The sequence below is a fragment of the Cinclus cinclus genome, chromosome 4 (genome assembly GCF_963662255.1).
Source record: "Cinclus cinclus chromosome 4, bCinCin1.1, whole genome shotgun sequence".
NCBI lineage: Eukaryota > Metazoa > Chordata > Aves > Passeriformes > Cinclidae > Cinclus > Cinclus cinclus.
In genome coordinates this window covers 49,152,335-49,163,990 of record NC_085049.1, presented here as the reverse complement: position 1 = coordinate 49,163,990, position 11,656 = coordinate 49,152,335, and the positions used below count along the sequence as shown (strand labels likewise).

The 11,656-nt window shown below is 38.8% G+C and overlaps 1 protein-coding gene across 2 annotated transcripts in view; it reads right to left on the bottom strand.

Moving 5' to 3' along the window:
• Window positions 1-3,560: 3,560 nt before the first annotated feature.
• SYT1 (synaptotagmin 1) overlaps window positions 3,561-11,656 on the bottom strand; it is a 116,669-nt gene continuing 108,573 nt past the window's right edge. For both annotated transcript variants that reach the window (XM_062491222.1, XM_062491223.1), the window contains exons 7-8: window positions 7,811-7,944; window positions 3,561-3,767 (exon numbers count right to left, since the gene is read on the bottom strand). In XM_062491222.1, the coding sequence (XP_062347206.1) occupies window positions 3,561-3,767; window positions 7,811-7,944 (341 nt within the window). The remainder of the gene's footprint in view (window positions 3,768-7,810; window positions 7,945-11,656) is intronic.

Genomic DNA, 11,656 nt, shown 5'->3' with positions numbered 1-11,656 from the left:
TGCTTTCTCCACTTAGTGTAAGAGCTATTATATGAAGCATTTTTCCTTACATTAGCTGTAATGACTGACTTTAACTGATTACTCTGTTGAAAGAACTGGTTTTGATTGACAAAGGTACCTTCCTGGTATTCTTATGAGCTGCAAAAATGGCTGAAGCACATAGAACCTGCAATACCTTCTCCCTGCTGCCCCTTTCCCCCATAGTTTAAGCACTTATTTAATGATCTTTAGTCTACAAGAGGTTTAATTTTATGGTCATCTTAGAAGTAGCACTTGAATGTAAATTAAAATATACCATCTCTCTCCTACTGAAAACTTCAACCACAGCTTTATTGCAATTGTTTGGAAGAATACTGATGTGTAGGCAACTACTTTGGAGTTTTTGCCATGGTCATGTTTTGATAGAGGATGATGGTTTTTGAGGCAAATAATCAGGCTCCTGGGTAAACAAGGTAATAGTGCTTCATCTGCAACAGAGGTGGAGAATTCATGTACTGTAGCACTGCTGGCTATGACTGTCTTACTGATGAAAGCAGCTTTTCACAGCCCCTTGAAATGTGCTGTGCTATTTCACTTGTGACACTTCAAAGTATGTGATTGTGTGAAAGTCCTGGAGTGAAATGTCTTTTCAAAATTTTAGATGAAAAGAGAAATGCCAGAACATCAACAGGAAATAAAACATTTTTATTGAATATCTGTGTAATATGTATGTTATTTTAACGACAATTGGAAAACTCTACTGTGGGGAGTCACTACACAAAGTGAAACAAAATATAAACCACCTCATCAAAAATGAAGGTAAAATACGGCTAAGGTTGTCAGCTCGCGGGCCACGAGCAATATGGCAGGATAAAACACCCCAAACATTTCTACAAGATACAGAGAAAAACCCACACAGAGAAACACTCAAGCAGGCAGTAAATATACACAAAGGCAACTAGGATCTTTCTACAGCATCAGATTCAATACTTCACACAGCTTTGTCAGAAAGGTACATGTGGCTTCTTTGAGGATGAAAAATGTCATCTTGGTCACATGGCAGGTTCAGTCTCTGAGAATCATTGTACCTTACAAACCAGTTCTGGGGTGACATTCAGTCTGGCAGTGTAGGAAGAGAAAGCATTAAGAATACCTTAACACAGTAAGTCAGTCCCAGCACTTTGAACCTGCAGCTATCCTGAATGAATAACTGAAAGCTGGAGACCATGAAGCTCTTAGGCTGGAAAGCTGACTGTCTACTTCTTCTCTTTGGTGGGGTTTGGTCCTTAAGGATAAGATTTTAAAATATTCCAGCTTGATGCTTTGCATGTATGTGCCTGTTTCTATCAGAAAATTTCTCACTTGTGTTTTTTCTATGTTTCATGTAAAAAAGAAAGAAAATGGATCTTGCTATTCTCACTTTTGGAGGTGGGGAGAGATACAGGCTTTTATTCACCTCCCAGTACTTTGCTGCTGCTTTTACCCTCAAAGTACTGAAAAACAGGGCTGCTTGGCCATCCCTGCACTCACCTTTGAGACTGCCACAGTTCTCCCAGAAGCAGAGCCTTGAGGGAGGCTGTGGAATTTAGTTTGCAGTGCACAGTTCTCCAGTTACATTCATCTTTGTTAGACACAGAAGACTGGTAGCATTAATGGTTAATTCTCATGCCTTCCTCCAAAAGCAATAGCATTTCCACATTTCTAGGGTAGTTTGCATTGCTGAAAATAATGAACTCTTCAAAGCATTGTAAATATATTCACAGCTTGGAAAGATAAGCGAGGGGCCTCCAAGGATGGTAGATGAGCTAGAGTTGATGCCCTGAATGACTTGATGAGATGGTACAGCAGAGGTGCCATGCTGGGGAGCTGTAAGTAAGTTGACTCTACGGGAAAGCAGCAGGGGCGAGGGCGCTTGGAAATGTAGAGTATTGCACAGGGCTTGACAAAATGCTGCGTGGTCAACCCATTCACTAGAGCATCCTTGTCCCCTGCATAGCTCTCCAGTTCTACATTGGTCCGTAACAACTGGAACTGCTTGTGCTATGCGTTCCTTCGGCAGTGCAGTAGAAGGGAATGGCAGTATTATTACAATATCACTACGGAATAAATTGATTGCTATCCACTGAGAAAACTACATTTCTAAGCACACACGGCAGTCACAGTGATACACAGAGCAGTCTTTCAAGACTCTTATGGAATGACTAATAGCTTCATAATAGTGCCATTTACTACATAATAACATTTAAAACATTTAAAAACTCCTCCTGAAACGAGCATCTAGTATACAGAAGAGGTTGCTTCAGTTTTCTAGAACTTGTTCTTTGTTTTCACTTTTTTTTTAAAGGACAAATTAAAACTTAAGTATAAATAGTATATAAAAGGTCACTAGCTGTTCTCTTTTGGCTTACTTTGAAGTGCATTTAGAACTATGGCTAAATTTTGTCATCTTCTGATGGGATTACAATACTGTCTGTTTACCATGAAACTATTTTGTATAATAAACTCACACAGCTGTGTCTAAAAAATATTCTGCATTCCTTCTAATCTGAGTTAGTATCATAAAATATTTTGTTACAAAGTCTAATGTGCAAACTCATTATAATGTGAAATCGTGGATGGAATTCACAGTATGCAAATTTTGTATAAAGGTGATAATGGAGAGCTACTCTTGTTTTCGCGGCAGCATTTTACTACTGCTGCATCACCCTCTTCCCCCTCCCTGCACAACTTCTGCAGTGGTCTGTCTTTGTATGTTAGATGAAACTCTTACCTCCTGTGGAACTGCTTCCTCAACTTTCAAGCTAAAGCCATTTCAGTCTGTTATGTGTTAGCTTTGGAATATATACAAAAAATTATATCCTGGCTTCTGGCTACATCTCCATGAAGTAAACCATGGAACTGCTCAGATCATGCTAAGTTGCCTGTGAAACAAGTCTACCCAATTGGATTTGCCCCTCCAAGATTCACTGTGGAGATGAAGTGTGTTATTAGGATGGTCCAGTTGAAAGCTCAGATTTAAGTTGTCCTTTAAGATGTCAGTGTAACACTACTAGTGCCTTGCAAGTTGGATATTTTTTTTCTGGAATGCAGACGATACAATAGTTACCCTATAATATAGTATCAGCTCTCCTATATCTCAGTCAATTTACATAATTTAAAATAGAACATCTTATTAAAAACATCTAGATATACACAGATTAGGAAACGCTTACAACATACAAATACACAAACTAGAAATAAATTCTCAGCATACTGGTGTATATATACAACTGTGTGATACAATAAATAATTTCTGTCATGCTCTATCTACACATCATATTGCTTAAAAGAAGAGTAGATCTGGGGCGGGCAGTGGTAAAATGAAGCGCCTTCAAAAGGCTCTCTACATTTAAATTTGTGCAAATTAAAATGGGAATTTTAGAGTACAACTGATCTGTGTCAGGAACACATGGCTGGAAATGAAAGGACCCATATTACTGAGGTATTTACAGATACTGGCTAAAGAGCACTATGTGGGCAAATGCAGAAAGGCTTCTTCTTCGTCTTTTTCTTCTTCATGATTTAACTTAATTTAATTTAATTTACTTCTTGACTGCCAGCATGGCATCGACCTCCTCCTCAGGCTGTAGGGTGTGCCACTGTGCAATGGGCCGCCGGGGGTTGGCCAGCATGTCTGACCAGTGCCGCAGCTCCGCGCCGGTGCTGTTGTAGCCCACAAAGACTTTCCCGATGGCATCATTCTTGCCAATCTTGTCATAGTCCAAAACAGTCACAACAATTTGCACTTTCTGTAATGGGACAGAGAAAGAGCAGTGAGCATGACAGTAAGGGGAAGTTCAGTCAATGAATGTAGGGGACAGCCAGCCATGGAGAAGTCCTGAAGGGGGAAGTGTGTGACAACTGGAGTAGATTACCCTAACGAAAAGCAAATTCAAACTTTTGTTTTTGCTCCTTGTGAGCCTTCCAAATAAAATCAGGTTTACAATCTCCCTGTTAGTTTGAAACTTGCCCCTTGCATTGAATAGATCCATATGGAAATCAAAGTTGATTGTTTTTCCTTTAATAGATTAATAAATTACAGGTAAGTTAATTCAAAAGTGCAATTTTACACACCCTTATGTTTTTAGTAAATAAGTTAACTAAACTTCAGAAATGGCTCTATGTCTGCAATGCTGTACTCTACACTGCTGGTTGCTTTTCTGCTTCTTAGCAACTCTTACCCAGTATGCTAGTCAGGTATTTTCAGATAAATTCAGAAGATATCCCTTATGGTTACTATATACACACACACATACACAGAACACAAGGTGTGCTCTCATCTCGATGCACATGTGCGTGCACTTGTGCACACACACAAGCATGTGTGTATATTGCGTCTATACTGTGGATTTACAGAGAAATCTAGAAAACAGGCTGGCTGTGTAAGGGAGTTGGAATGGATGTATAAAGCCCTGGTGTCTCGAGGCTTTGACACACCAGCTCAGCCTATGACTGAGCTGATGTTGGAGTGCCATTCTATAGGAATGGTGACCTCTGGCAAACAGGGTTAAACAAGTCTCACATGGTCTGTGTGAGCCCATCTGTCACAGCTCAGAGACAATTTTCCATGCATTTATTATTTGTAGTTGTGTGTACATACACACAATTCCTCTCTTTCAGGTCATTAATATTTGTCAAAAGAGCATAAACAGCTATTCCTTCAGTGGAGTGGTGCTCTTCCCCAACAGCACCTAAGACTTTGACAGTCTTGGGCTGATTTTACTAAATTGCAAATACTTGTTCTTATCGGGAATTATTTTTAACAATGAACGTAAAGTTCTTTTCCTGATTCCAGTGTCAGCTTCCTGAATAGAAGGAAGAAATGCCCTGAAACACATTCCCAGAAAAATCTTCTATTCTCTAGAATGAGATTTTTTAATTTAAAGCTTTAAATATATCTACAATCTGGACCTCTTACTAGAATGATTAATTTCAGGGCTTGTAATAGGATTATGTTTTAAAAGTAGCAAGACCAGGGTCATGAGGTCTATTTTATAAAGGCCATTTTCTTACAGGATTGTACAGTTCACTGAGCCAGAGAAAGAGATGATTCCAACAGGCACTGAAGTATCGATATGGTTGCAAATGACAAAAGTATACATCAAATTCCAGATTTTCCCTCTCCAGAGTACTCATGATAAAAGGCAATATTCTGAAGCAAGTATTTCTAGATGCCAGAATTATGTTTCAGTGTTGCTGTTTGCAATACACTCACTTTTAATGGTACCTCCCCAAATGAACACTTATGCTTTAGATGCATGGTATACTCAGAGATATAAAAAGTAAGCATGAGACTATTTTTTTTCACTACAAAAAATGCTTCCCTGCTGTACCTAGAAGCTTGGGGACAGTTATTATTGGATTTTTTTTTAAAAAATGTTAATCATAAGAAAAAAATGAGCACTGTAAATGAAGGACCCTTTTCTTTGCTCTGTAAAGATGTAAGAACAGCCAGCTCAGATAATTAACTTGGAGATGATTCTCCCCGCATGATCTCTGGACTAAACCTACAGAGAAATGTGAGCATCTCTTTGCCTTTGTACCACATATTAAAGGAGCAGCTGCATGGCAAAACCCAAGAGGTAGAAAGCACTGCCTCTCCTAATAAACACTTGGATTAGCAGTTTCCATGGTGTGATTAAGCCCTCTGGACTGAGAGGGCCTGGAGACACCACTGCCTACAAAGGCAGTCTGTTTTTGCATGTGGTGAAACACGTGCCTGATCTGCTGGTAGCAACAGGATGTGACTTCCCTGTGGTGTTCTTCCATTACCCTTGAAGACATCACTTTCTTTCTTTTAAGAGCCAGAACCCATAGTCACTGTGAAATTGTTGAAAATGGTAATATTTGGCTCCTTTAAAATTACACAGATATACTTCTATTGACCTGCTTTCCCTCCGTGACCTCCCTCTATTCTCCAACCACCAAGAAAATTGTAAAAGCATTATTTTTTGACAGTGAAAGTTTGCTTAATGACTTTTTTATGAATACCACATAAGTCACAGTAATTCCTATGATATTAAGTGTAAATAACATTTAAAATGTATTTTTTCTAATGATGAAATCACTTCAATATCCATGATGAAGTATCTTCTAAATATAGTCTTTTATAACTTACTCAAAATACATTGGCAAATGACCAAAGTCCATAACTGCAGATTTAAAACTGGGGCTATTTAGTCAAGTAGGTAGCTAAAAAGTAATTCTAATAAACTTATTTTAAAAAAAGGCAAAAAATTAAAATCTCTAAACCACAATACTTTATAAACAAACTATATCCACCTCAAAAAAATGACTTACAATTAATTAGAAAGCAAAATGGTCAAGTACCAAGAATGTGCCTAACCATGCCAAAGTTTTGATAGGGTAATTTGGAGGCAACAATTCCAGCTCCTGAACTCTGTCCCTATTTGGAAATCAAGATACTCATTGCCTGAATTGCCACTTGATTTAATTAATCTCTTTTTGCCTCTGGGTCTTTGATCCCTGTTACGAAATCTTCCACAAGCACACAGAACAGCTTTCAATAAAATCAAGGAAGGTTAGCCCCCACTGGATTTCTCACTTCTTCATTCCTAGAATCCACAGACACCTGTACATGCAGCAGGGCATGAAGAAATTCTAAAAGAACTAGTCATGCATCCAAGTCACTGTGCCCATGCTTCACCTTGCCTAGTTCTATTATCTTTGTTAGTACCAAGTCAATAAAATGCAAGCTCACAGCTTTACTTGAAAGATAGGCCTTGGCTCCTGGGCTTCTCTCCAGCCCAGTTGCTATCAAAATCCAAGAAACACAGTGTGAAAACCCATACCATGCTCTCATCTAATAAAGCGGGGACTCCCAGTTTTGTCCAAGTACTTTAAACAGATTACACCTTTTAAACTACAAATTTAAAATTTATATCTAATTTATACCATGACCATTCTCACAATCCACAGAAGGATGTATTCCCAGATATTTTAAATTATGGTCATTTAATCTAGAAGGACACTTTCCCCACTCAGCTCCACACAGAAAAGCTGTCGTACTGCTTAACATCTCCACAGTCCTGGGGGGCTCCATGGCCAGGTGGGAAGCCAGCATGCAGTTATTTTCTCACACGCCCCCTGAGATGGTTAAAAAAGCTTCTCTCTTGAGATAAAAGACAGTTAACATCAAAAGAAGTTAATTCTCTCTCACGAGAGACAGTCTGCCTCTCAGTAGCTCAAAGACAGGCAATTGAGTCCCTGAAGAGGTACTGCAGTACTGACCCCTGAGATTCTCAAATACCTTTTTCCAAGGGACATAGGAATCACTGAAAAAGTTTCCGAAATGTAGTGAATAACTCAAAAAAAAGCTGTGTTTTACTTTAAAGGGGTGCTGCAGTGCTTTCAAAAACTAGGACAGATAAATGCATAAGGAATACAAATTTATCTGATAATACCAATTTATTGTTTTTAATAATTTAGGGAAAATGTTATATATGGCTTTTCTTTTATGCCTATAACTTTTTGCTGGCACATTCCTTTACCATCTCCCTGTGGATTTCCCACCCCCCACCCCCCCAAATCCATTTCTGTTAACAGAGAATGTCAGTTATCCATTTCTCAGTGATGAATCAAAGCTTCCTAAGTACTTCACATTTTATAATTTCCCTCTTGAAGCAGTCACACTCATCTAATGTAGCACAGGGCTGGCACCTAGGTGCTAATGAAGGCATGCACATGTGATAATTAACAAGATTCCTGTTAAATATTTATAAGGGCTGAGAGACGGAATGCAGAGGAAAGACAAAACACTGTTTGACATTACCTGAATTTGCTCAAATGGTACTTCAAAGCTGAAAGACTCGTTGTAGTAGGGATTCAGAGTGTTCTTTTTAATTGTAGTCTTTTTCTTCTTCAGCCTCTTACCGTTCTGCATCAGATGGATTTTCACATAGGGATCTAAGCAATCAAGAGAAGAGGTAGAGCTAAGAAGGAGAGTTCAGTGTGTTTTGTACAAATTTTATTTCCATACGTGTAAGAGTAGATTTAAAAAAAAAATCAGACAACATTTACAGTTTGTATTTAAACAAGTTCTTAATTTCTACTATAGAAAAACTCCTGTAAAATTGAGAAGTATTCCTGATGGGAAAAGGTACAAAGTATTTATTGCTTTATCTCCTTAACATCATGGAGGCAGAGTAAATTCCACCTACCTTTATTCCACAACTTACTAACCATCCTGCAAGCATTTCTTAGCAATGGTTTGTGGGGCTGCTTTCCCGAGACCGGTGAAAGCTGCCAAATGCACACAGCAGGTACAGAGCTGGCATGGCAGGATGCTCTACAACCACCTGGCAACTATTCCCATCACTTCTTGGGCAGGTGCTGCACCATGGTTTTCCTGTTCTCTGACCTTTCTTGTGAGCTGTGACAGGGTCCAGCAAGGTCCAGCCCTGCCTGGCAGCAAGGGACTGTGTCCCTTCAATACCAGCCCTCTGCCTCAGTACTGCACACAGCCAGAGTCCATGGGGGCCACGGTGCTGCTAAAAATTACACATTGGCTTTGCCACTCTCTATTGAATTCCCATTGTCATTTCAAATGACTTCTGGTGGCAAAGGAACAGAACTCATTTAGTACCTAATCAGGTATTCCTTGTGTGAGCAAAACTTTCCTGGACATTACAGCACTGATGAAGTATCTCAGTGATGATCATTTCAATGGAAGTTTTGTCTGTTTAAAAGACTAGCACTGTGAGTCCTTAATCCATTACAAGTGGCATGTGGCTGGCTGGAGAGTGAATTAACATTCTTCCATGGAGCTGTTAATTAGCAGTACCCTCACTGACTTCAGCTATTTTTCTGTTTAGGCTGAGCATGAAGCAACATTTGAGGTATCTCAAGCTCATACTTTTCAACATCCTGATGGTATTGTCATGAAAATTGGGGTAGGTGCCTCTTTAGCTTTAGGCAGCTGAACTGTGCTGTAGATCAAGGCAAGCTTCCCTTCAGTGAGCTGGTAGGAGTTATATAAAATGCCTGCCAGACACAAGTCACCTGCAGCATAAATAAGGCAGCCTGAATAATGCAAACTATCAAAGGAGAGGGCTTCTCCTTTTCCTCCTGAGAAAAGGCTGGGGCTACAGAAGAAGGACAAATGAACACTGCACTTAATATAAGCAAACCATGCTTCATGATTCTGCATGAAATTAATTTTTAGAAGAGTAATTGCACTCTTCTACAGTCAAAATATGCCTTTCTATGGAAGAGTTGGGTGTTCAGGACAGTTAAGCTACTGGAGTCACTTGATCACAGTCTACAGTTCCTCTGAAGAAAGCCTAATTTTGGTAGTAGATTTTTCAAGACAGCAGACAAGGGTGTAAAAAGATCCAACGGCTGTGAGAAAGAATTACAGAAATTCTAATTTAGGAATAGGCACATATTTCAGTAGTAAGACTGAAACAGCTGGAGTAGCTTCTCCAGTAGTGAACTCTCTGCTACAGAGGGTTAAGACTCCTTCTCCCTCAAAAGACTCAAAGTTCAAACAGAAATTAAATCTGGGTAGGTTTAGGCATTAAGGCAAGAGATTGTAAGAGCCTTGTGGCTGCACAATGTATGAATTAAGGAGTATCATGTGAAGTGTAAAATGCTAGCAAAAAGCCAACAGAGGTCTATTTATTTCTAACACTGTGAGTTCAACATCACAGCACACAGGGTGTTCAAGATGGAAAGGAGGTGCATCTTCAGCATTAGTTGGTACTTGAGAAAAACTCATCATTTTCCCTGAGTCTTCATGCAGAATGCAAAATTGTGCTCAGTTCAAAATGATGGTTTAGGTATACATAATATATACTAATAAAGTTTAGTAGTCAATGAGTCAGTGGTAGAGTGTTAAGAAATGAGAATGAGATGCTGTAAAAATAATCTGAGTTACTAGACCAGAAGACTAAACAGTACAGTAATATATTATCATTAAGGGTATTAGAATGGAATAATTTATTAAAATAAATGCAGGTGATATAAGCCAATTCTTTTCTGATCTGTGCCTTTGCACAGGCAATATACACAGGTTTGATGATAATTCATATGTCCTTAAGGAACTGTACAGTAAGATTTATAAAGGGATGTAGAAATATTCTTATATTGATAACAAAATCCGTATTTTTGAGAAGAGTATTTTTAAACTAGAAATCAATGTATGTGAATGCTTGTACATCTATGAGTACATTTACTTTAAATTATTTGCTACTAGTGACACTTTCTATAATTTCTATCTTTATGCTTGTATTAGAGCAAAACCTGACCTAGACAACTTGCAGCCATGGGACAAGACCCACAAGACATGTTTCTGTGGTTTCTTTGTCATGTCCTGATTGGTTTCTTCTGTTTGTCAGTCTGAGGAGTTGAGTTAGGCTCAGTCAAATGCCAGTTGTTTAGTAAGAAAGACCCAGTGGTGCCACTGTAGTGCAGAACTGAGTGGCAGAGGTACCAAATGGAGCACAGAATGGGGCATAACATGATAAAATAATCCAATATTTATTTAATCAGAAGGTAAAAGTGTCATGCTAATCCAAACAGAAACCTATCACTTAACTGAAACCATGCTCCTTCTTTTCTTGTTTCACAGTAAAGCATTATATAAGCTTAGTCATCACAAACATTTAAAATCAGAACAGGGTGTCCAGCTCAAGCAAATGGGCCATTAGAGATTCTGGCTGAGTTTATCCTCATCAGATGGTATATCCACTTCCTTGGTTTTGAAGTATCTAAGATTTGAAGATACTAACTAATTCTCCCCTCTCCTCATTCTTCTGTGTCCTATACATGAGCTCCTCCATCACTGCACTATCTTCAGTTACATTCTCCCATGTTCCACAATGTTAACTCCCTCAAACTCCCCAGTAATCTATTTGCTTGCACTCTACACACAAAACCTAATACCTAAGCACAGACTTCACAAATAAATCTCTGAAAAAGACAGATTCCCTTCCACTAAATAACAGAAGCTGAACTGCTTGGAATCAATTACTGGCAGAAGGGATGATAATCAAAAAGAAAGCAGAACCTCTGGGAAGTGCCAGTCTCCAGTGATTTTTGTGAGATAAGGTTTAGTGCTAATAGAAACGTCCCTCTACTTGCAACATAACCTCAGTGCTGGCCCCATTAGTAATGCTGAGTAATATTTAACATGTAAATAGTCTCACTGAAGAACTGAGACTAGTAAGGATGACAGAACTGATATTACAGCCCTAAAAAGATAAATTGCCTGTTAAATGCCTAGCCTGGCCGTAAAGGGCAATGCCAATGAAAATAAGCATTTTTCTTTATGTACGCTGGATAGTTATCTCATTCCAGAGTAAATATCAATCTTTAGTCAAATAGATTGCACCCCAGAATATTTATTTCTCTCCATGGGTAAACATCACTCTATTTTTAACCAGTTTGATTCCTTTCAAGTAAACAGGGATCTAGAACCACATTACATCCACAGGTATCCCTACCTGTGGATAGACGGACCAGACCCATCTCTCTGGAAGAAAAGATGTTGCACCCAGATGTTCCTCTGCTGAAGGAGACAGAATAGCTTTGTGTCCCTTGCTTAATAATCCATTTTAACCAGTGTGTAGGACTAAATAAAATTGTGCTATTTGTTCCCTCATTAGCAGTCTACCCA